General features: G+C 34.9%; 1 protein-coding gene across 1 annotated transcript in view; it reads left to right on the forward strand.

The window, feature by feature from the left end:
* Window positions 1-2,879: 2,879 nt before the first annotated feature.
* Window positions 2,880-26,816, forward strand: part of LOC118276598 (uncharacterized MFS-type transporter C09D4.1) — a 73,798-nt gene continuing 49,861 nt past the window's right edge. The window contains exons 1-2 of the mRNA XM_035594947.2: window positions 2,880-3,473; window positions 13,654-14,220. Of these exons, the coding sequence (XP_035450840.1) occupies window positions 13,855-14,220 (366 nt within the window). The 5' untranslated portion in view covers window positions 2,880-3,473; window positions 13,654-13,854. The remainder of the gene's footprint in view (window positions 3,474-13,653; window positions 14,221-26,816) is intronic.

Here is a 26,816-nt window from a genome sequence, read left to right on the forward strand (position 1 = left end):
ATAACACTACTCGCCGGTGCGAAGTATTCCACTTCAATGAACTGCACCTGAATTTATTGCCATGGCAATTACGCAGCAGAGCGTATTGCAGTCATATTAAATAAATCAAAACTATTTCAATTAGTTTTCACAAGTACTGAGTGCTGATACTAATTTATGTTCTGAAAAAGCGTGACCTAGTTACAGGAAATATTACTCAATTAATTTAATAACTGGGTGGTGAACGTAGATCATTTTACTAATAGGTAGCATTTAATAGGTGGGTAAATAAGTAGGTACCTACTCACCTTACGGGCAGTTACGAGGTAATTCGATAATTTAGCATTTTATAATTTTTTGAGGAGGAGCCTTAAGACTTATTAAACGTACAATTTGAATAATTACCTACCTATGTAGGAAAGGAACAATTTTGACAAATGAAAGCAAGGAATGAACTTACGTTTGCTGGTATGTAATAGTTCTCTTTAATTAATTCATTAGAGCAAACCTAAAAGGGGTGGAGTGTGAACGCCCTTGTTTTGCTGAGTCTCAAATGAGAACGCTCTGCTATTTCATTCAATAAAATGTTTCTCTTAATACCTAATTAACAATATTAGGTACCTATCTAATCTAACATTTTGTTTGATGCAGTTCCTAATTATTTACCTACTCGTGAATGATGGATAGTTCATTAAACTTGGCTAAAAATAACTCTTTTACTGGTTTGGCAAAAATTCGTTTCTTAAATCTTCTAACAAAACGACCTAGCAAAATACAAAAGTTTATCAAATAACACACGCACAAACTATCCGTCTTGGTAGGTCTACACCGTGTACCTAGTTCAATTTATTGAGATGGTGGATACTGCTGTAGTAGTGTCGTGGAGGAGACCATACCTAATAATAAGTAAGTCGTAGATCCCTCCCTACATGGGTTAGCTACAAAACCTGTTCGCTCCCTTGGATTAACATCGACCTTTAGAAATCATTGTACAATAGAATCTTGTTTTGGGGTAACATCGTAGCCCGTTGATCCAAAGATAACAGTGTGTGCACTGTATTTCGCGACGCGACGACGGTCACAAGCATTCAACTGTTCCAAAGTAATATAGCGTTCAATGGCCAAATCATCAAATCAATTAATCTTTGAAACTTTTTTGTCAGCACAAAATTCTCTATTACAGTGCACTCTGTGTGTAATCTAAAATAATTTATAAATGAAGATAAGTAAGGCGTTCTGGGCAAATATGAGTATGTTATCGATACTGCAACTTCGAAAAATAAAAATACATAGGTACCGTGCAGTTCGTTGGTTTTGGTTTTGATTGGGACCATAAAGTTTATTTATTTTGTCTCTTCAACTGTTAAAGAAGTTACAAAAATAAAAAGTTTTAGAGGTCAAAGAGGGGATCTGCATACGAGTAAAACAACTGATTGATAGAACCGCGGTTGACTTCGTCTTTTTTGTTAGTGATGATCATACAAAGAATCAGCGTCTTTGGTACCCAAAGTACCTAAATAATGTCAGGTAGATATGGGTAAGTACTTAACATGCCTAAATTTCGATAGTAGTGACCGACACGACATTAGTATTTTAGTGTGCTAGCTAGGCTATTGTGTATCGGGGGTACTTTGGAGTTTATACTTAGGCTGAAATGTGTGAATATTCCGCTATATGAAGTCTATCAACATGCTGCTACTTTTATCCTTATTTTAGAAGGTGATTGAATAGGTATCGTGACTAATAATGCGTTTTACCTTTGGCTAAATATAGCCGCTATTGGCACATATTTCCCGTTGTTATGCGGAATATTATGTTCAGCACATGTCATATTTTAATTTTATTTTAATAATAATATATTTGTTGGTAAGCGAAGATGTGGCCTATGAAGAAGCATGTCTGCCCATTAGCACTCGGGTCTTGTCTTGAAGACCCTTCAGGAAACAAAAGACCATTTGGTATAAAAACAAAGATGTTCTATAAAATAAACTATACGCATAATACAATACCATTCAAAACAATTCAGCATAATCAATGATGGACGACATATTGATTGATTCTCATCAGCACCACGGAATGTCATGCTTGTCCAATGTCCAGTTAAATGTGTCCTTTTATTCCCAACATTGATTTTCAACCTTATACCCTGGAGTTACGATTGGTTTTATCAGAGGACTTTCAAAGCCGTCCAATTAGTTGGAATCGATTGTATTGTCTCGAATCGATGGTGCTCGAGCTGGACGAAATAATAATAATATTGAAATGTTGGATTATTTTCATAGAAATACATTGAACTGAAAGAGACAGAGCGATAGTTTCCGATGCATCTCTTTTTATACTTAGGTGATTTCTATTCACTGCATAGGTATGTAATTATGTGCACATTACTGAAAAAAATTAGAGTAAAAAAATTCGGCTGCTGGAGTGTAAGTATAATCTTTTTTTAAGTATTTCTTTCTTTTTACTTCTACTTTAAAGGGTAAGTATATTTTAGCTAAACACATTTCTCCGCTCAATTTTGCTCTATGTAAGTACCTAACTATGTAGGTAGATATATAGCAAGGTACCTACCTACTTCAGGTATCTAATACTTAATAGGCTTACGAAAAATGACCAAATAAACGATTGATTTATATTCCAATAAATTTTATCTAAGACTCCCCCGCGAGGTGACGTAACGAAATAAAATAAATGGTAATTGCCACCCCACTTGACGTAACCACGCTGATTACCGTCGGTTCAGCTGGAACTAAATTATATTGAATACCAGTCTGATGTCACCATTCAGCTCAGCACGACATATTAACCGTAAAATCGTGTTTTTATCCAAAACGGTCTATTTAATTTCTAACGAAAAGAAAATTGTCTGTACTCGCAGAAAACGCGCTAAAAATATCCCAAGGCCGCGCCACAGATTAAAAACTAATTTCTTAGGCATCAAAACTTTTTGTTTCGGCCTTATTTATTTTTAACGCTGCGGGTAGACGGCGAAGTACGCATGCGCCGGCATTTCACCCTGTCACCTCACATAACCTCAAAGGGGTTCAATGGGAACAACAATTCATAAACATTATTTTGTATCGTGTAATTTTTAAATGGGCACCCGTGTGTGCGTCGGCATTCCTATTGGCTGTCTGACATCGAACCATTGCCTCAAATGATGAACAGTTGAGGAACAGCGGCTCGTGAAGTGAATCAGTGCCCGTTATGTTGAGGAAAGAGGAACATTACAGTGATATTACAGTGATAAATACTAAGTGTACCGATGTATAGTGATTTATAAGTGTTTTTATATATTAAAGTGAAGTTTTGTAGTGAGTGTTTATAAAAATATTGCCGCAACATTTTTAGGTTATGTTTGGTCGCTTTCACGCCGTCTGTGTACAGTCAGCAGATTAGCAAAACAAATTGCCTAATATATTGTTTTTCGATTTTCGAGTTGAATTAGTAGTGTAGTATTTGTGTGACCTACATTGTACACGTTTGGTGGTCGTGTGAGTATATTGTTTTGTTCTGCAAATATATTTTTTAAACTGAGTAGTAGATAACATTTGCTTATAAAGGTATATCTGCCGTATTTCGCCAAACGTACATCGCATAGCAATTACCATATTTAGGTACTATTACTCAGCTGAGTATCCACTACATTGGGCCTCAAACAGCATAATTCATTTGTATTCTTCATAGGAATTGGTACATAATTTATAAGTCCACTACCAATGAGTTTTTATAACAGAACGTAACTGTTTAAATAATGTACATAATGAATGACTACCTACGTCATAACATAGAGACTTCATTTTAATTTCAAACTTTTATACGCGTGCTATCACTAATAAATAATTAATATCTATCATTCTACCTATTTTGTAAATAAAAATCGATTGAGTTAGTATTATTGAAAAATTATAGAATTAGGTAGGTTATTTGTCTTGCACAGTCGAGAAAACATAAAAGGAATGTGTCAAGTGGATAATGGATCCTTTAAGTTATTTAGTTCCTCAGTCTACATTGAGGAACTAGATAACTCGTTCCAAAGATTCTAATTTTAATAACTAGTTACTTATCTAACTTTTTTGACTCGAAAAGTACTTATTATTAATGCATCTGCTAGAAGCGTAACATTTAATTGGGTGTGTAGAATTAGTTAGCTATGATATAAACCAACCGATAAATACCTACTTCATTATTCTGCTAATTAGGTAATTATGATGAATAAATAGGTAATATTCCACACTAGATTTTAACTAGATTGAAGTATTGGACTCTATTCTTTGAGTTTGTGAAGAGTATTGTTTTTAATGTAAATAAAGAGCAGTTGGCTGCCACCTACGTAACTTGTTGCATGTTATATTTTCGCGACGAACGGAATAATTCCTTGAGTCTTGGTATGATGTGTAGGATTACTTCAATTCCTCATAAATGTATCATGTATTGCATTTAATTACGTACGTTACCTGTATTATTCCTAAGACCTGATACTACATTGAGTCATATTCGCGTGGTGATAGATTGTCATAGCTGTAAAATGTATCAGATCAACAATGTCTTAGGTTTGCTCTGTGTGACGTCATCCCGTGTAGTGTGATGATGATGATTCATATTTACTAACTCTGCTCTAGTAATTGCGTGTTCGTCAATTGATTAGAGACCGTGTTTATGGCGGAATGCTTATTAAGTAGATTAGTTTTTTATAGTCTCTTCGGTTTAGTTGTAGTAGGTAAGTGCGACTGTTGTACTTTCTACGGTACTTATTTAAAGAGGGTCTATCTTGACTTTTATGACTTTTTTATCTATACATATAATAAAATCGTAGAAAAGTGCTGTCTGTACATCTATACATATAATAAAATCGTAGAAAAGTGCTGTCTGTACATTGAAAATATAAATAAAAAAAATAGCAGGGGTTATTGTTATGTCGATGTCGAACCCAAAAATGTAATTAACTTTTTTTTTGTCTGTTTGTCTGTTTGTCTGTTCGTCTGTGCGCGCTAATCTCAGAAACGGCTGATCCGAGTTGGATGCGGTTTTCACGAATATATTGTGGGATGCTTAAATTTACATTTAGTGTTTGTTTCATGTCAATCGGTTCATAAATAAAAAAGTTATGTCAAATTAAAGAATCACGTCGAACATTCTATGCTTATACCATTAATCTCCGCAACTATTTGACGGATTTGGTTAAAATTTGGTACAGATATAGTTTAGAACCTTAGAAAGGACATAGATATACATATTTTTATTTCAAAAATCAAAAAATAAAAATAAGAAATAAATTATTTATAAATAATTCTATGTCGATCGTTACACGACTTCGGTTCATGTTATTGTTTTAATTCATCGAAAAAAGTAAATAAATAGTAAAAAGGTATGAAAAAAATAATATCAATATAATAAAACATTTAGTACAAAGAAAATGCTCTAACGGAGTATAGATAATTCTATGTCGATCGTTACACGACTTCGGTTCATGTTATTGTTTTAATTCATCGAAAAAAGTAAATAAATAGTAAAAAGGTATGAAAAAAATAATATCAATATAATTAAACTTTTAGTACAAAGAAAATGCCCGAACGGAGTATAAATAAATAATCCAAGTTGTCTTTATCCTCGATAGATGGCGTTGGGATCGAAATAAATCGCGCTATGGTTTCGTTACATTCATTTGGTTGGGTATCGGCCGAGCGCTTCGGTACTACCGTAGAAAAAGTGTATTATCATCAGTCGTATGATTATTTGTCTGTAGTGGTCCTGCTGTTTCGTATATTCTAAATTGGTTTCGTTGTATTTGTCAATTAATAAGTTTATTTGTTGGGTTTTCCTGGTTTTTTGGTTAAACTATTTAACGTAGGTTTAGTTTGATATCGATTATTAGTAGTTACTGTAGTTAGTTTTTTTAATAAAATTGTAAGTCTAATTTTTTTTTTAATTAGATTAGATTTAAGTCGTTTCTTTTAAATTATTTAGTTTAAGCTTGGTTATTATAGCATAGAGGATAGGTTGTAATATAGTTTCTTTTTTAATTGTTATAAATTCGTAATTCGTAGCTTTCTTTAGTTTTAAGTTAGTTTAAGTCCGTTTTTAAACTATTTTTTCAATGCCCTAAGTGAGTATACATCTATTAAATTCAAACGCAGAGCTCATTATGTTGATTTTTGAAGAGTTCCCTGGAATATCTTCCACATCTCATTTTTGAAGAGATCCCGCGAGATCGGGAACTATGTGGTTAAAACCAAAAATTTGCCGGAAGTCACTATTCCACGCGAACGAAGTCGCGGGCAAAAGCTAGTTGAAAATAAAAATAAAAAAAATAGCAGGGGTTATTGTTATGTCGATGTCGAACCCAAAAATGTAATTAACTTTTTTTTTGTCTGTTTGTCTGTTTGTCTGTTTGTCTGTTTGTCTGTTTGTCTGTTTGTCTGTTCGTCTGTGCGCGCTAATCTCAGAAACGGCTGATCCGAGTTGGATGCGGTTTTCACGAATATATTGTGGGATGCTTAAATTTACATTTAGTGTTTGTTTCATGTCAATCGGTTCATAAATAAAAAAGTTATGTCAAATTAAAGAATCACGTCGAACATTCTATGCTTATACCATTAATCTCCGCAACTATTTGACGGATTTGGTTGAAATTTGGTACAGATATAGTTTAGAACCTTAGAAAGGACATAGATATATTTTTATTTCAAAAATCAAAAAATAAAAATAAGAAATAAATTATTTATAAATAATTCTATGTCGATCGTTACACGACTTCGGTTCATGTTATTGTTTTAATTTATCGAAAAAAGTAAATAAATAGTAAAAAGGTATGAAAAAAATAATATCAATATAATAAAACATTTAGTACAAAGAAAATGCTCTAACGGAGTATAGATAATTCTATGTCGATCGTTACACGACTTCGGTTCATGTTATTGTTTTAATTCATCGAAAAAAGTAAATAAATAGTAAAAAGGTATGAAAAAAATAATATCAATATAATTAAACTTTTAGTACAAAGAAAATGCCCGAACGGAGTATAAATAAATAATCCAAGTTGTCTTTATCCTCGATAGATGGCGTTGGGATCGAAATAGATCGCGCTATGGTTTCGTTACATTCATTTGGTTGGGTATCGGCCGAGCGCTTCGGTACTATCGTAGAAAAAGTGTATTATCAGTCGTATGATTATTTGTCTGTAGTGGTCCTGCTGTTTCGTATATTCTAAATTGGTTTCGTTGTATTTGTCAATTAATAAGTTTATTTGTTTGGTTTTCCTGGTTTTCTGGTTAAACTATTTAACGTAGGTTTAGTTTGATATCGATTATTAGTAGTTACTGTAGTTAGTTTTTTTAATAAAATTGTAAGTCTAATTTATAAATTAATTAGATTAGATTTAAGTCGTTTCTTTTAAATTATTTAGTTTAAGCTTGGTTATTATAGCATAGAGGATAGGTTGTAATATAATTTCTTTTTTAATTGTTATAAATTCGTAATTCGTAGCTTTCTTTAGTTTTAAGTTAGTTTTCATCTAAAGTTCGAAAAGATTATAATATTTCTTTAGTTTAAGTCCGTTTTTAAACTATTTTTTCAATGCCCTAAGTGAGTATACATCTATTAAATTCAAACGCAGAGCTCATTATGTTGATTTTTGAATATCTTTAATATCTTCCACATCTCATTTTTGAAGAGATCCCGCGAGATCGAGAACTATGTGGTTAAAACCAAAATTTGCCGGATTCACTATTCCACGCGAACGAAGTCGCGGGCAAAAGCTAGTATTGAATATATTCTATTCGCCACGGGCTCGAGTCTGTGCCTTTGTCATATAACTAGTAACATTGTTTTAAGTCAGAATTGCACAACTTGATTCCTCCTAGTCCTTTCCATCATCGAACCACAAGACAATCGGCGAGGCGTCACCGTTTCATGGTGGATATCCCACCCACTCGCACGAAGCGCTTCGCTTCAAGCTTCCTTGTGCGAACTGCTAGGGAGTGGAACGCCTTGCCGGAGTCTGTGTTTCCTGATGGGTATAACCTGGGTGTCTTCAAAGCCCGAGTGAATAGGTTGCTTATGGGCAGACGTGCTCCATCGTAGGCCCCATCATCACTTACCATCAGGTGAGATAGCGGCCAAACGTCGGCCCATTTAACAATAAAAAAAAAAAAAAATATTATAATGATCTTGATACATTACCTTAACTGAATAAAATAAATAATAAGTTATTTCATTTCATGGGCCCATCAGCCTACCATTACTATGAGCTAATCGAGGAATCTAGCGACTGGGCCCACGGCCCCAGTTACTTCCAAGCCCAGTAGTCCGATTCCTTAGCGAGCCAACCTCCTCCGGCAGAAGGTTCATGAGCGCGTGGTTTATTAGAAGAACATTACCAAATGTACACTCATCGGAAAACTCAACCATGATAATATCGTAATATGATCGAGTTTTAATTGAACTATCGCTATATAGCTTTTACATTTAATAACTACTTCGATAGTGATGTCTAGTGTGGCCAATTGGTCAAGCGCGTTCACACCCAGAATTTCAATGGTCTGACAAAATATTTCCATGAATCGGCGGGACTTTGTACTCTGTGCTGTGTATGACAATGTCAATGACCAATAATTTTGCGACTAGTCACTTGTGACGTACCTATTATGGCACTTTTTTGTATAGGATGATTTTTATGTTAACGGTACTCGTAGCTGGAAGATGTTGGTTTTATAAAAAATGTCGTTTGCGTTGTGTTACGTAATTTTGTGATTGTAATATTTTGAGGATTGTAATTTAAACATATTATACTTACCATATCCACCTATAATTTATGGTCGTCGAGTTATAACAAAAAACCCAATTAAAGTAACAAAAAATATTAGAAACTTATAGCCCGTAACAATTATATAGTTAAAACGAAGATCTTAACGCACTGCCACTTCTTGGGCGTCTAAACCTATCGCAAAAAATACCAAAAATAATTAAAATAAAAGCGAATAGATAATAACCTTGTATAATAATGTTTCTAATTGTAATAGTTGAAGTACCTCAGTGTAGACAAGAGTTCAATGCCCCCCGTTACCAAAGAAGATTCATATCTAACATCGTCGCAAAAAACCTTCAGAATAAAAAACATAGTCAACGGAATACTTAACAATAAAACGGTTTTTACCAGTGTCTGCTGTGTTAGTCGCGTGCTGGTTAACGAGAACTCGGTTTAAATTCTCAAGTCGGGTAAAGTATTATTATGTAGGCGATTTTGATAATTCTGAACCACATTGTATCACTTGTCCCGGGTGGGAGAACGATATGGATGATTTTCCCCCTTTAAAAAATAATATCACGTCAACAACTTATTTAGTGGCCACTGCTAACCGAAGGGCTCTTCTCAGACTGAGAAGGTTTGAGCATTAATTACCACGCTTGATTCTGGACCGTTTACCATCTATTTATCTTCAGATAATAAATCTGAAGATGAAAGTGTACGATACAGGTGCTTAGTGCGTATCTACATAGGTATAGCTTATTTATACCGACGACTTACGGCGCATTCAATAAACTACGGATCGTTAAATTTGCTTACGAGCCGTAGAATTTTGACACATTTTGTATGGAGCTTATGTCAAAATTCTACGGCTCGTAAGCAAATTTAACGATCCGTAGTTTATTGGAATGCGCCGTTAATCACTAGATTTGACACGTTTTTTTACCAATTTGTACTTGCAGATCATATCAGTTAACATTGTAATCTAAACAAACTCATAAAAAGTTCTACAGTAGGTGCTACCTTTCGCTTTGGAAAATAAATAAAATATAGTAGAAAAACTTAGTGAAAATCCTACAGGGATATATTAGGATTTTAGAAGTCTGAATCACATTCTCATTATAACGCGAGTTCTTATTACATACTTACATAATACCTTAACCCGATTAAAATATCGGATTCCAATATAGATGTTGCCGGAAAGGTATCGGGACATTCTTCATCTAATGAGCCGACACTAATGTATTAATCTTTCCATTCAACTTGCTCGTTTGCAGAGGACTTACCTCCAGAATTGATATTACTTACATATTAGTAGATATGTATTTCTATGTATTTTGACTGATATTTATTACCTACGTTATAACTATATGTATACGTTTGTAAAGTAGATATCTAAGTTAAAACGTAGGTAGGTGGATTTTTTAATGCCTTAAATATAGTATAGCTGTTAGGTTACCATTAAATACCTACGTTATGCTTAAGCCCTATGCTTAATAAAACTGTAACTGAATAATTTAATAGAAGACCTAAAGTAAAGTGTTATGTTAGCATTAGCACCTATAACAAGTTAAGGTTATAAGATACTAGATAAATGTAGTCATTGCAATATACGATGGCAGCGCCATCTGTACATAATAATGTATGAAGAAAACTTTTTCAAATGTAAGATGTAGTCGTTTATGTGGAGTTCAGTGACATACAGACGTACCAATCTAGGTATTCAATGCAGTAAGGTATTCAGCTGAATACAGTAATGTAGGATAGGCAGCAGAGTCACTTTGAGTGTAACCTTTACTGTTGTAACCTTTACGCGGCGAACGCTCCCGATCGTCCGATACCGATCAATTCGCCAATTGATCATTTAATCAGTTTCACGGTCGGTCGGTTACAATTCAGTCTTCAGTCGGCCTCATATGACCGATCGTCCCATGTATTTGATACATGTAATATACAAGCACACAAATAATTGTACTGATTTGGCTTCAGTAATTTGTAAAATTACAAAAATAAGAAAAACAGCACGAATTCTCATTGTTAATTTTATATTTTGTTGTAATCAGGTTGTACCAAAATAATTGTCACTATCACTAGTAGACAAAAAACTTTTTAAGAGATTGTGCTAACCGCTAATATCTATAATTAATTATAAGTAATTATAAACTAAGTACCACTAAATAAAAGAGACAGTCAGTAAAAGCAAGCAGGTAGCAATTTCGTAGAAAATAGAGTGTGGTCTGAAATAGCCGCGAGTTGTTGGTGTCATCGTGTCAAGGACGCGGGCACAGATATAGACCCGAGTGGATATTCAAATCCAGACGGCTTTGTACGTTCTCTACATGATGTACGGCGGGATTTCTAATTGTAGGAAGTATTTTAAGGGTAGTTATTTCAATTGTAAACTAGCTTTTTTGCCGTGTCTTGGTCGTTAGTAGTTGGATAATTTGGTATTTTGTTCTATGTAAATAAACTTCGGTCATTATTATGATAGGATCTGGATCTCAATATCTCTGGATAGTATTCAATCACTAAAATACAATTTGCTTCAACAGGCTTTCAAATTTGGTCTTGGGAACTACCATAAGCGCCGGAGTACTACTTAATATACCCACATGGGTAATAATTCTGTAACAGTTACTTCGTGTTTGTCAATAGGTACGTTAACTCTAAAAAAAACAAAAACAAAGAATACAATAGAACCATTACTTTACAATAATTAACATTAATTTGGCTTATCTATCGATACTGATTCAAGCTAGTTAAACACGTATAAACCGTGGTTAATAATAATTTAAATATCCATTTACATCGCGTCATCTCAATACTTAACTGGGTTATCTCATAGCTACAGTCACGCCTACCTATGTCCTTGACAGTGATGTGTCGCTTCCTCCATATTACCTCATTTAATGTGTGGAATACTAATTTGTCTTGTGCAATATGCATCATCAAAGTCTTCTTCCATTGTTGCAAGGAGGAGTTGCAACCGGAGGTCTTGATGTTTTATGCAAATAAGTGCAACCTGTGGAGAGTATATATTAACTGATAAATGACTACTCCTGCATATACCTAAGGACCGTTACCCATTTATAAAAGAGCTGCGTAGTATCTGAAAGCATCTTCGCTTGGAAAATACCAATGGAGGATTTCTTCGCATATTATATGTATTGTGAACTGGGTTTCAAAAGTGTCTAATTTAGGATTAATTGAAATAAATGCTTTGACTTTGAACTGGATCTGACTGTCTGAATGGACTTATAGAAAAGCAGTCGATATTTAAAAGCTCTCTATTCCTTTTGTAGCAAAATATTACTCTCCTCTACCTCAAGAGACATGTTATAAAAACATCTGTCCAAAATACAAAATGACGTACCGTGTGATAAAAATTAATGCACACAATTTATCAATCAAACACGTTGTATTCAGAAGATTGTTTGCATTCTCTGTGATTGCCGGAGATGTGCCCTGACATTGCAGTTGTTATCAGCTCCATTTTTATCGGGGCACCATTAACCGGCCATTTGTAAAGGCTATCCGTTCTGCAATGCTCATTAATTAGACCATGTCTGCTTTACTTTGCCAGTTTATATTGGATACTAAGCACAGATTAACGTATGCAAACTTGTATTTTTTACTTGGAAATTAAATGTTATTTAGTTTTAATTTCGTGTGTGGTAGAGTGCGGTTAGTGATACAAAATATGTCTTGTTTTTTTTAATTGTCGGGTGTTTATCTTTCAGTGTTTGATATAAAACTCGTTTTGGAGTAAGTAGCTGCTAGACATATCTACATCAAAGTAAATATTATCTCAATATTGAATATCTACTCAATTTATTTTCTAAAATTATTTTATCTGTATGGAAATCAGAACTGTGTGCTATTTTCCTCAACCGCTAAACGCCTATTGCACTAACTGTTCTGTCAATACCAACTTCTATTTTGTAGCCAACGAGATTTCGAATTAAATTAAAAAGGTCATAATATTTTTAATTTGTTGTGTTTCTGAATTTATAGACCCTTGTAAATTACTTACCTATAGGTAACTTAAAAATTGATAAAATATTTTAGCTTGGATTGAATGATTTAGTTTTAAGTGTGTTTACCATGGTAATTAGTGTGATTAATAGTACCTACCGGTGTGTCTTAATTAATTGACAAGGAGGTATTTATAGTATTATCTTAATGTATTCGTGGATAATCCGTTATCCACTATATTACTTTGCATACGCATAATGTTACATACATTATGTAGCTACAGATATTCCCGTATGTAGATATTTCTCGACTTCGAAAAACTGATAAATACGAAACTATGTCATAGGTGTTTATGTAGGTAAATAGTTCTATAGCGATTTATGAAATCACAACTAATTAATTACGTTTGGCAAAAGTACGGCGGACTCCCAATTGTTCCAAACTGAACTAAAATAACTCAGATTGGCGTAGGTCTAGGTTCTTATCTTATCTAATGTTTGACATTATTATGTAATGTTACGATACAGTTTTCTTTTACACAAAAATCTAGCTGGTTCCGCCATCTTCCGAATCAGTAAGCGCGACTGCACATAATTAGATGAGCACTTTGTTTTAGTATGTAAAACCGTCGCTAGATGCCACTTGTGGGCCTTCCTTCTTTCTGTAAAAATTCACTTCCACATCATTTTTCTTAGATTCATTTGATTCAGTCATATTATATGTTTTTTATTCAGCCATTTTGGTGCCGTGAATTTAGATTTTCACTTTACTATGCCTTTCCCTCTAACTAAATTGTACATGACAAAGTTCTCATATTAAAACAAATTGCTATTCTCAGTTAGAAAATGTCTAACAACGTGCAGCCGCTCTTAGTCATAGACACAAGGGATTTACATCTCAAACACTATCTTAGATTAGAAAACTGGTATTTATCATCCGATTTATCTAAACAGGTAGAACACAGCGGCATCACAAAAGACTGATACTAGACTAATCTTCTACTGGACTAGTTAACTGGAAAGATTATCAAATAGCAACAACGAATCTGGGACCAAATGGACTGATACATTAATAAATAGAAGAAACTAACAGTGTCTTAAAAATAGTGCATAAGTGTATAAAGACTTTAGGGGCGAACGATAAAAATAATTAATATGACGAAGAAGAATTTATCTCAGGCTACTGGGCTACTAAACCCAGCGGAACCTGAGGTCCCAAAGATAATTTTGGATGAGGAGGAGTCGACGAGGAACTCCCTGATAGGTAGTGTGATGGATAACATCTCCATCGCTGCCAGAGGGAGGGACTACGACGTGAAGAGGAAACGGTGGCTGATCCTCGGCATGTTCGTGATCTACTCGGCGTCCAACTCCATGCAGTGGACTCAGTACACGATCATCCAGGACATAATCATGAACTATTACGGAGTGACCGGCAACCAAGTGTCGTGGACTTCCATCATTTATATGATCACCTATGTGCCTCTCATATTCCCTGCCAGCTGGTTCCTGGATAAAACGGTGAGTTATTTCAATATATCCTTTATAGTTTTAAGGAAATTATTAACTTTTCAACGGAATTTCTGGCTTTGAATTTCATGTAGGGAGTAATAAATTAATGCAATAAGTAGGTCAATCACAATCGATTTTCTTTCGTCTGATAGTCGTACCTATTCGTCCATTAAACGTTGAAATCTTCGAAAAGCTTTGTGAATGCGACATGATGTCAAGATTATGATCGTAATGAATAGGATCCATGTCTGCTACCGTCGCTCTTCACTCGGAAATGAAATCCTTAGCTGACATTTTCAATTTCTGAAGAAATTTCCTCATTGTGATCTTCGTTGGCTATTACATATTCGAAGATGGTCATTATAAAATTATGTGTATGGTTATCTCACTCCTTATCATAATCAAGAAATTAGATTTCAGTAGTGCTTTCTGAAATAAAAAGGTAATTTAAAAAACTAAAAAACCCGACTGCGTTTCTTTATAAAAACCCTAAAACAAGCAGCAGTCGGGACCCATCCTAGATATCCAACTAGCCTAACTAAGTCTTCATATTTAGAATGGGTCCCGACTGCTGCTTGTTTTAGGTTTTTATAAAGAAACGCAGTCGGGTTTTTTAGTTTTTTAAATTACCTTTTTTATTTTATTTTCTTTTAGTTTTTTTATTTTTATATTTTGATATATCAAGTGTCACTCTTACAGTAAATACGAATCAAACGACCCCTATTAACCTGAAATCCATCGAGTCGTTCAGGCTAGCAAGTGAGCAATATTCGAATTTGGCGCCAAAAATCCGCCATTTTGTTTTTTTATTATTTTGATATATCCAGTGTCACTCTCACAGTAAATACGAATCTAACGACACCTCTCAAGCCAAAATCCATCAAGCCGTTTAGGCTGTAGAGCGTGCCAGACAATTATACATACATACATATATACATACATACATACATACTCTCGAAAAACATAACCCTCCTTCTGGCGCAGTCGGGTAGATATAAGGAGTTTGAGTTGTTTTTAATGAGGTCGTCGACTTTGTGTATTTAGTCCATTAAAAAGTAAATACTTAGATCTAAAATAGACAAAATAATAACTTCAAGCAAAAAGCTAAAATATGTAACTGGCTGTCGAATTGAAAATCCTGCACATAGAAATGCTAGTATGTCAAACATGGCATTATCGCATGCACACAGCGACGTAGTTTCACTGCGCGAACTATTCATCATTCGGTTTTTATTTCAAAAAACATGGACGAAAACTAGTGGCTTCACACTAGAGTAACTACCAGCTTAGTGAGCAATATTCTGACCCAAATCCTTACTGCTATTCATTTTAATATGCATTTTAATTTCTCTTAACCTACATCCCTACATCACCTACCTAAAGTAGACAGTTTTTATATTATACTCTTCAATCATAGAACTAATGATGATCCCCAAAAGCCTGATAAACTATGAGTAGGTAGGTAATCCGATTATGTCAATTTTCCTAGATTAAATTGAGCCTGAACTCCAAAAGTTATTTGGTCAGTGGAAAGTCCTATATTTTCCTAATATCAACGTAAATTGTAACAAATGGAAATATAAACTAGACTCTCCATATTTAAGTTGTCGGCCATTGACCAACGCTGGGCACGGGAGATAGTGTAAACTTTTAGCTATTAGTATTGTATTCAAAATTATGCTGTTTTGTGGGAAAATATCTGGATGGTTAATGTTTTTAAAGGACACCACTGCCACCTGAACTAGCTGGATTAATATTTTTAAACTTATCATGTGTTTTCAGTGTCTACTACCATTCTTTTTTATTTCAACGTTGTGTAATTTGAAACACATTATATTATGGTGTAACTTAAAGTTCTTTCAAGGAACCTTTACGACTGTTTTGTTTCTTGAATTCGTTCAAGAAACCAAATGAATTTCTTCATTGCACATGAAAATAATCCTTTCGATGAATAAAGACAAAAGGTACGTAGCTACACGCTCTCGTCTCTTTTAATTAAACATGTGGACGTGGTATTCATAGCCCAGCTTCCGTGTCGTATGTAGAGCCTGTCTGTTCTGCATTGCACATAATTTGGTGCAGGCCACATCTGTGCGTCGCTAAATAAGTACTAATGAAATGACATGCTGACTAAAATGTTGTGTTTAGCTTACATTCAGTGGCATAATTTAAGTGCTGTGTTTACGGATAGTTTTGGTAAGTAAGTTAAACTCGGAAGTAAATTTGAACGAATGTGAGACCTGCTTACTTACTTCAATAATGTGCATTTAATATCGCTACACAAAATCGTCACAAACAAGTATATTCATACATTTGTACACAGTACTATGTAAGGTATGTACATACCTCTATCTTTGAATTAAACAAGAAGCTCCAACATCACTTCAAGAAAACGATTTTAAAATGAATAAAATGAAATAGAACACAATAGATACAGGACACTATAAATCACTGGACCGCAACAACCATCTTTTACACTATCCACTTTAAAACATACATTATCGCGTGTCACCTCACCGGACACCGAACCTTGGATACATTTCACCCTTTGTTGACTGTGCCCCTTCATCCATCTTCCACCACCAGCGTAAGTTGACCCCGATGTCACGCCACACTGTTTTCATAAACAACACTTTGAAAGACAGATTGTCCACGATGCAGGTCCTGTTACACTGGACGCATTAGTCAGCTCGGTAATTAAGTTTCAGATCTCGCTTCTGTAACGTTTGCGTTGCAAAGTTAAGTTAAACATGATTTTCTTGAGATCGGCTTTAATAAGCGTGCTTTAGAGGTAATGTTGTTGTATTGGTTTATTTGGAAATGCAAATTTTTGGAGCGATGCCATAAAAGCAAAGAAAATGAGAAAATTCTTAGATGAATAAAATTGAAAACTTGTTTTCTTTACATGATAAAATCTGTATCGTTAGCTACAGTGACAAGCTCGATACAAAACAACCTTCATTCGTCCTTCAAAGTTATCCTTTTTTCCTCTGCTTCTTAATTAAGTATCTTTGGAAAGTCAATTAAAGAAAACTTACAGGTCATCCTGACAACGTGAAGTTTTAATAAACCGCCCCAACTTTGTCCATTTACCTTTATACTAATGAAGAGATTATTCCAGAAGACTGCTCGATATATTTCTCCTGCCCTGGTTGCGTTAAGCATGCTTGGAATAAATCAATAGTGCGCGCAGACACTATTAACTGTCGGTGATGATAAACGCTGAATCAGGGAACGCTCATTAAATACTGAAAGTACCGTAGATGTCCTGGACATAGAAGAGATAAAGTGGCAGTCAGAAAGTCACTGTATGTCGTCACTGATGGTCATTGACGGTCATTGTCTGATTGATACAGCATATTGATACTAACTATAAGATAAGTATGAGATTTAAAGTACGATGTTCCAGGTTGAATAAGGTTGTACTTTTTAATTTTCGGATAAATGAACTTCGGAAATGTTTACCACGGTTAGGAACAACCTATAAACGATACAGAATAATGATGATTCCTTGTTTAACTATATGGGAACTGATGATAAAACCATGTTGCATTGCTAGCTCTCCCACGCTTCTTGCATTGAATTGAAATAGCTACTAAATATTTATGTTCTCCAATTGAGGAAGTTATCAATTTAGCATGCAGGTTTACCGTGCCGCTTCTAGCATCGACGCATCATGTGTGAGGGCTCGGAGTGACCTAATTCCCAGTCAAAGTGCGCTCCTAAGACAAATGGCCGGCCACATCAGCCCTCCTCCACAACCTTTCAGATACGAGCTATATCCCTTCAGTCTTCACTATTGATACATCGGTCCTATCTGAACGTATTATTCTTGTGTTTATTCAGCTGTTTCATTTATGGAACGGAGTTTTTCTTTTGTTTTCGTTTATGTTCCGCAAGGAAATGTAAGAAAAAGGATCACCCTCGCGGATCGACTTTGTAAGTCTATTCTGTGTGCTAGGTTTTTGGAAACATCTCGTTTTAGGATTCCTTGGTTTCAACAAGGACGGTGAACCCTCTGAGTAACATAATAAGAAGAAACCTTTGCAAAACTCACATGTTCCAGCGCATTTTAAAAAGAGACTGTGGCGTGTGGTGGTCCCTGATGAGGCCGAGGATGCTGGTTGGCTGCGACTTGATTACCGCTCAGCGGAGAAGTGATGGGTGAGGGATAAGGATGACGGTGCTGATCTGCTCCGTGAAGGTTGGTTTCAATCACGTCGGGGGTCACCACTTTAGGGAACAGAGAGTAAAGTTCCCTAAGAAAAGGAGGATCCTCCGACCAGGCGAGGTGATCGTACCTGGCGGAGCTTTCTGCCCAACTGTTGTTGTTTTCTATCCGTGTTAATTCGCATGTAAACTTCGTATGTGCGATGCAGGATATTTATGACGTCATCCGTTGATTTGCTCGTCGATAGTCTATGTGCGACTTCTGTCATCTGTCACTTGTCAGTGTCGCCACATCACCTAAAATGTATGTTAAGTTATTTTTAATGTTATTACGTAATAAAAGCAAACTTTGTATAATACTTGGTGTTTAGGTGTCTATCATGTACTTAATGTAATATGTAATACTTTTTATGAAAAGTCGTGATTACGTGACAAATATTTACATACTTATTTAAAATCCGGGTTCTAAAGTTAACCATTCAAGGATATATTTTACGTAAACTTAACTGTTGACAATAGAATATAATTTACTTTTGAAAAAAATATCGAATTATTGCGCCATAATGTAACTTGTGCCATATGACATGTTTTACTGAGTTATTAAAGTAAATTTTCACAAAAACAGGTTATTGAAAACCGCTGGAGCGAAACCAAACATCAATTTGTTTATAAATAGTTGTTTGTTCAACAAAACGTGAAAAATTTTGCTTGTTAAAATATAAAGCTGGTACATAAAACATATTATTATTATTTTGTTGCAATTCGTAGACCATTTAATCGTAATAATTTATTATAAGAATGAATAACTATTTACACATAATTATTATTACTACCTATCTAAATCCACCATAGCATATTACAGCAGTAACATCTTATTACTATTCTTATTTAATTCTCATTAAAAACTTTACATATTATTATTCTTCACAGTGGGTATTTTGATAGCCACTACCCACAAACTTACTATGGGTATTTCCTTATCATGAGTTGAGCCGAAAACCTTATAGTTTGGGTCCGTAGTTAATGTTTTTCTTCGGGTTTAAGTAAATGTAATATTGTTCGTGCCGATACGAGATAAGAAGGGCTTAAACCGGCCGTAGTATCTATTCTAGGAGAGAATTATACAGTATTGTAGGGATTGGGATCAATCCGTGGATCGGTTCGTGGTTAGTTTTTAAGAATCAATCAATAATGGACCGAAGGACCAGGAAAATAGTGATTTTTAAGATGCAAAATGGTGTTTGTAAAGTATTGTTTTGTATGCATTTGTATGTGGTTACCTACTCTGATTTGCCTCTGATATCTAGCAATATGTACACTTACTTATTCATCAACATATCTATTATAACATAAAAATAAGTCGGGGTTTCCTTCCTGACGCTATAACTCCAGAGCACACAAACCGATTTCCACGGTTTTGCATTCGTTCAAGATCTCTGGCTCAGTGAGGTTTATAGCAAAGAAAATTCAGGAAAAATTTAAGAGAAAAGCAATAAAACAGGGAAAATCATTGGTTGCGAAACGGAGTTCGCCGGTTTGCTAGTTTATTAATAAATGATCCCTTCTTTTAACCACTCTCCAGATTGTTTCATTTATGATATGTGAACACTAACTACTTTTACTGAATTTCAGACTCAAATAAGCTCTTACAGTCTACATTCCTACGACTAAAGACTTAGCTCTAAGCCTCGGACACGTGCAACAGACTTGGTAGTTCTTGGCTAAGTCCTCGATATGCCAAGCATTCGATGCGTTACCGATGTTTGTGTGCCGATAACAATCGATTTATCGCCAATCGTATAGCATTCCACGAACTAACGTCGAATTAAACTATGATTAGGTCAAGTGTTAATCTTTTATTGCTAAGTGTATGGTCGATTTCAAATGTTTAATTATTTGGCAGTTCATAATAAACTTCTTAATTTTTTACCTATAATTTCGTTTGGTCATTTTTTCAGTACCCTCTGCTTACATATTAGTCAAGTTTGTCAATTGTACACATCACATCAACAGCTTTTAATTGGCCATTACAGACCGACAGCCTCTTATAGAGAAAGTTCAAGGTTTCCTCACGGTGTTTTCCTTCACCATTTGTCAGTGGTGTTTAAATTATCTTAGATAGTAGATGTAACTCGGAAAATGTCCCATTGGGACTTGTCATTGGTAGGTTTTGAACCCGGACTCATGCATGAGAAGCGGGCGTCTTAAATCTCCTGGCCACCACACCATTTTACTTAACATTTGTACTTAACTTATTAACATTGTACGTCAATTGTACGTACATAACTATGTTATCGCATATCAGTTCACGTGAGTGCAGTGGAGATAACAGTTGCATTTATTCCGCATTTTTATTGTTTTATTTATATCGCATGAATGTACCGTGAAAGTAGCGTGTCTGAAGTTTTGTTATTTCATACAATTTGTCATATCTATCCGTTTTTGACCGATAAACTTAATACTGCAATCTTGTGATAGCATTTGTTTAAATGTTTGGTAAAAATAAATATGCAGTTTTTATTTTTTGAGTGCAATTTTGTGATAGCGATACAGACTCGCGTGAAAATTCGTATAAAAATAACAGAAATAGGGTGTTTCATATGCTAAAATGGTTATTTAATAATTGCTCATGTATACTATATCAGAGCTTAACTGTTTTTTACTGAGCTGCGGACTACCTAGCAGGTTTACCGAGGCTCCGGCTAGAAAAGCAGGAGTAAGAACGGGGTGGTTTTTAGTCAGGTACAATCAGATTCTCCCTATCGCGTCGCCCAAGGCGGGAGAAGTAATTGAATGATTTTCCTCCCTAAAAACGAATTTTTAGCAGAGCTTAAAACTACAGGAAAGTCCATTGCTGAAAATAATTGTTTTTCATATTAGAATTAGGTAGCCGCCAGCCCACGACTTTGCTCAAAACTCAAAATAGTAACTTGATCAAAAATATACCTGTAATTCGTAGTTCCTTCTCCTAAAATAACTGCGTATGAAGTAGAAAACTTATAGAAGAAAAACGTACGTATCCTAAACAAATAGTATTTCCGAGTCCCATTCATCGCCGGTCACGTTTCTCGCGTGATGTGAAAACTTTTTGCTCGCAAAACTATTGCTACAGTTTTTGTTCCTACCGTGTTTGATTTGAAACTTTTTGTGCGTGAATTGTGACGATGGGTCTAAATTCTGTAAGAAATGAGTTGTAAAGATTGACGGCTAATAATATACGCGTAGATTTTACTTAAACTTCGTTGTATAAAATATTGTTTCATACTTTTAGGATCACAGAATTTTTAAATGTCATTTTATCCCCAAATTACTTTTTGTTAACAAAAAAAGTTCCCCTTTTTCAACACCGAGAGCTTAATTCTGAAATCATTTTAATAAAAATAAGATTTTCCGTGTACCGAAGGACCATAAATAGTTCCACACCCAATAACTAGATGGCGTTAGTGGTTCGGTATAAAAAGTAATGGCCATTGAGAAGTACCGTACAGGTTGTGAAGGAATTAATGGTCATCGTGAATGCAGTGGACGTCGGGTGGATCTAAACAGTCCCATCCAATTAGAGTGTGGCTGCTACACTGTCGAGTTTACCCTGCGGGGTAATCGATTTGTGGTCAGGGAGGATATAACATTAATCATGGACCCTTTACAACAATGGGGTTGGGAAGTCAGGTGGAATGTTGGGATTACACTGTTATAGTCAGTTGTTAACATGGTTTTTCATGTCTATGTTATCCTGGTTAAAGGATGAAAAAAATAAACAGATAAATTACGTGTTTAAACGGTGCCTTATGTATTAATAACGTACCTAAAACACTTCATGGTTTCATGACCCTGCCAACTACCATTCAGATACATAGAGATAAAAAGATGAAACATTATAATTCACAGCCAACTGTCCCGACAAAGGGTCAGCTGTACTCGTGGAATTTACAAATTAATCATATTACAAGCCAAACAAATTTATGTCAGCGTGGACCCGAACTGGCGATGAATTCTGATGGCAACAAAACAAAGGAACTTTGGTTATTAATGGCGAAAGCTTTTCACAGGGGATGAAGCGATATTTTAAAATTACATTTTCATTTTATATTTAATAATCTGCGTGGCATGTAGTGGCTTTTATAATCGGCTTTGGTGGAGCTCTGTGTGCGTTTATTAAAAGCATCAATAGCTGTTGGGATTTATATGGATTGGCAGGACCCATTGTCTGCTAGCACAATAATACATTTATGTTCGCACTACGGACATCTTAACAGTAATGAAAATGTGTGGATTTTCCCAGTATATGAGAGTAGGAATTGTATTTTTATGACGTTATAGGTTTACCCTGAATGTAGAATGTTTACCAATAAAAATATTTTAACAAAGATGTGGTAATTAAAATAGAAACATGACGTTAAGTTTATCTATTCGTATTCCGATTGTGTTTTCACTTATTCTTCAGCTTATCTCCAGCTTCCTCGAAGGGCCGGTTTCCCGAGCCAAAAGCCCGATCCATCCGGAATTTATGTCCGGATCAATCCTATATATTTCCTAAAGCAGGCCGTCTGTTCGTGTGACGCATGTTAATGTACGAAATCCTCTCATTTAACTTGAATTACTTTGGAATTCAAGGTCCTCGTTGCTTGCGAACCAAAGGACCAAATTCCTGGCGCTGTTGGTCTAACGTAACCTCTGCACGACGTGAGAATGGCAAACAACGGCGTTAGTGAAGGGATAATGAGTGTACTTTTATAATTAATTAATTAACATAAATTAATTGTCTAGATAGCTAGGTGTAAGTAGGGTTTGTGATTGTAATGGATATTATTTATGGCGTTTTTCAAGCCTTTTGGGTTGTTTTCTAAGTTTATAGCAGTAAACTTTACGTTGCCGCTTCCTCACCATCTCTTCAATCTCATTAAACCTATTAAACAGTTTTTTTTTCTTCAAACGTAAACAAGTAAACAGATTGACAATTACATAGTAACAATTATAAAAAGGCTTTTGTTCGGAACCACAGGTTTACATTTCCTAATAAATAGATAAAGAATTAAACAAGAAATGTGACATTGGAGATTTGTAATCAAGTGTTTGTCTCGGAACAAAAGACGTGATTTGCATAGTAAACAGTGCAGTCTGTACAATAGTACCAGTTGTAATAATGGTATTAGATACTACAAGTAAATAACTAGGAAGCTTATACAATATGTTGCAAACTAAAGTTCCAGGTGATTTTTTTATGGGATAGGGCGGCAATCAAGGACACGGGTCATTTGATGGTAAATAATCGGTGCAGATGGACACCTGCAGATAGACTTTTAACTTTGAATGAAGCAAATGTATACGATAATACCTATTTATAAAAGTCTAAGAAAATTTCTATTTGATAGTTCGATACTTTTCACAATTTCATCTTGAACCTCCGGTAACCTTACTCACACAACGAAACACAACGCAAGCATTGTTTCACGTTTTTCGGTGAGGCCGTGGTATCACTCTGGTCGAGCCGGCCCATTCGTGCCGAAATGGATTTCCCCATACTTAAATTTTTTCCCAAAATTAACAAAAAGAAAATCTTTCTCGACATAGTTAGTAACAAAGAAGACTCGCACCAAAACTTTTCTTCCTACTTCCAATCTCTAATCAGCATCGAAATGAGAATCAAAGTGGCTCAGTGATTAGTTCCTCGCTTACAGTTTCAAGGTCAGTGTTCATTAACTCCTGAAGTATTCAGCGTTCATTTAGATCAGCATAATTAACTATAAGTAGCACAAACTCATCCTCTATTGTTCTCCTTAATTACGGTACTTGAGAACACAACGAGAAAAGAAAATTAATACGTTTGACATTTACTTTGGGTACATTGCCCGTTTTGTCAATTAAGTGTTGTATGGTAGTGGAGTAAACTGCGCAATCTAAATTGAAATTTTTGTGTGAGCAAAATGTGACAGTTTGTAGGGAGCCACCTGTAGACAGTGTATGAATAACTTGAATAACGCGGGGTAATAGGGTAATTGTATCGTTCAAACTTTTCTAATTTTCGTAGAGCTTTGTAAACTCATTTTAATGTGTACTTTAACAACAAAATTAATTGTAAATTATGTAGTAGGTACGTATGGTTCACTGGATGTTGTTCGAAATAAAACTGAAATCGGTGGGTATTTTAAATTCGGTATTTACTTACTTTATCAGAGTAGGTAGATATACTTTGCCTAGGTCGAGTAGTCCCAAGTGTAATCAAGTATGACAAAAATACTGCAGCATATGAATTTTCAACCAAAAGTATTTCCAAAACAGCTGTTGATGTTTCTCTGCCTCAGCAGACTGCGTCGCTAACGAGTGCCACTTTGCAGAGATTGCCTCCAACTCATTAACAGAGTTATAATTACTTATCTATTGTAGGCACAGGTGCCAGCTCATCAAGCTACCCCCGCTGTACAATATATTTAATCGATTTTCGACTTTATTGCAAAAGAAATAAAATTGAAAATCTAATTTTGTACCTTTTACTTGAGCAGTCATTAGCCAAACTCGTTGAGTAAGGAATATTGTTAATCCAAGTTTCGTTTTCGACTTTAATGACATTAAAATGGGAACGCTGGGTGGTATCCAGGAGATGAATTTAATTATAGTTTCGTACTTTTTCTCTTAATTTCGAAAGTGAGATCACCATGGAGTACTACGTATCTATTCCTCTTGTTGTCGACTGAAAGACATAGCTCGCTAATCGTGAATTAGTTCTTGATGTTTAGAATAAATAAAATAGGAGATGATCTGTCGTAGGTGACCTAGCAGCTATCATCTTGTTATATAATGCTTGTTTACATAAAAATCATGCAATATCACCATTGATTCACAATAAAATCGCAACTATTTGTGTAAAACAGCTATGTAATGGAGACCATTGATAAATTGTGTGGCGGCCATTGTCATTCGCGGACATGACAGGATATATTTTAACGACAACGTGCTCGCTGCGCAGTGATCCCCGTTCAACATGGCGGATTTAAAATATTATCGCCATTAATTATATTTGGATATTGGAAGCCTTAACTGGTGTAAATGCAGAAGGATTTTTTAAGAAAATGTTTTAGGTAAACTATTAAAATGGCTAGTTGTTTAAGAGCAACTCACTTAAGGCTAAAGCCGCACAACGGTTATTCCCGCTAGCAAAGAAATTCATCTTTTATGAATCTTACCTTAAATACAAATAAACTAAATTATAAACTACTAGCTTCTGCCAGTAACCGTCCGCATTTCTGTGAAATAAAAAGTTTTCTATATTTCATTCCAGATCATACCCTTGTTTGAAATTTCACCCCGATTACTTCTGCAGTTTTGTCGTGTTTGAGTAACAAACATACACACAAACACATAAACTCACAAAATTTCGCATTTACAATATTAGTAACATAGGAACAGGTACCGATTTTCAAGCCAGTTATGACAGTGTTTATGGTTAGTCAAAATTCCAGAAAGTCTATCTAATTGTCTTATCTAATCTACACCTAGCTGTGGAAAGCAGATGTCAGTTGACAAGTCACTAACAGAAGCCTTTGTTTGACACAAAAAAAGGAAACTCAGACTAATTTCTTCTAGTGTCACGGAAAATTACACGCAATTTGACAATGATATCAAGGATTTCAAAAAAAGTTTCCCCTTATCTATTAGACTTAATGGAATGATTTTTATCATGTTTCATGAATATTAATTATATGCTTTCATTTAATATAAATTTGTAAATATTGAAATTTGTAATCAACAATATCTATTTATCATGAAATATTTTCAGGCTGCCTTGACCGATTTTCTATGTTATTAAATAAAAGATTGTTAGTAAACGCATGTTGACACGCTCATGTAGTATTCCGCATATTTAAACCTAATACTACATTTTCTGAAAAATCAATAAAGTATATGAAAATTATTAAAAAAAGTTCCGGTTTCTTGAATTTCGGAACTAGATTTCTCGAATTTTGGGAATTGGATGATGTAAAGTTTTGCTAAGTTCAACACACAGTACATAATATACAATAAGTACCTACATACCCTAAGTATGCGTGTCACGGTGACGGGCCGGGCGTCAGCAGCCGTAGCCCAACCACGTTGATACATGGTTTGTGAGAACCAGCGTGTGTCGGTGTATCGACGGAAATGACCGCGCTGTTTCCCTTCGAATCACTGTTTAAACAAAACAAACGCATTACGCCATTACTGAAGTTACTCACATGGTTTTACGGATTTTCGGTGTGACGAGTAACGTGGTTAGGTGCAAAAAAAAAATGTTTTTAAAATGTATTTCATTAATAAATTAATATCAGACCGCTTTCAATGAAATGTTTACTTTAAAGTACTCCCCGGTCAAAGACCAACCACAAATATTATTATCTAACAAAATATAAAACAAACAAGTCATCGTTTGATCCTATAACAGCTTAGATTATCAATATAAT

The sequence above is a fragment of the Spodoptera frugiperda genome, chromosome 15 (assembly GCF_023101765.2).
Source record: "Spodoptera frugiperda isolate SF20-4 chromosome 15, AGI-APGP_CSIRO_Sfru_2.0, whole genome shotgun sequence".
NCBI lineage: Eukaryota > Metazoa > Arthropoda > Insecta > Lepidoptera > Noctuidae > Spodoptera > Spodoptera frugiperda.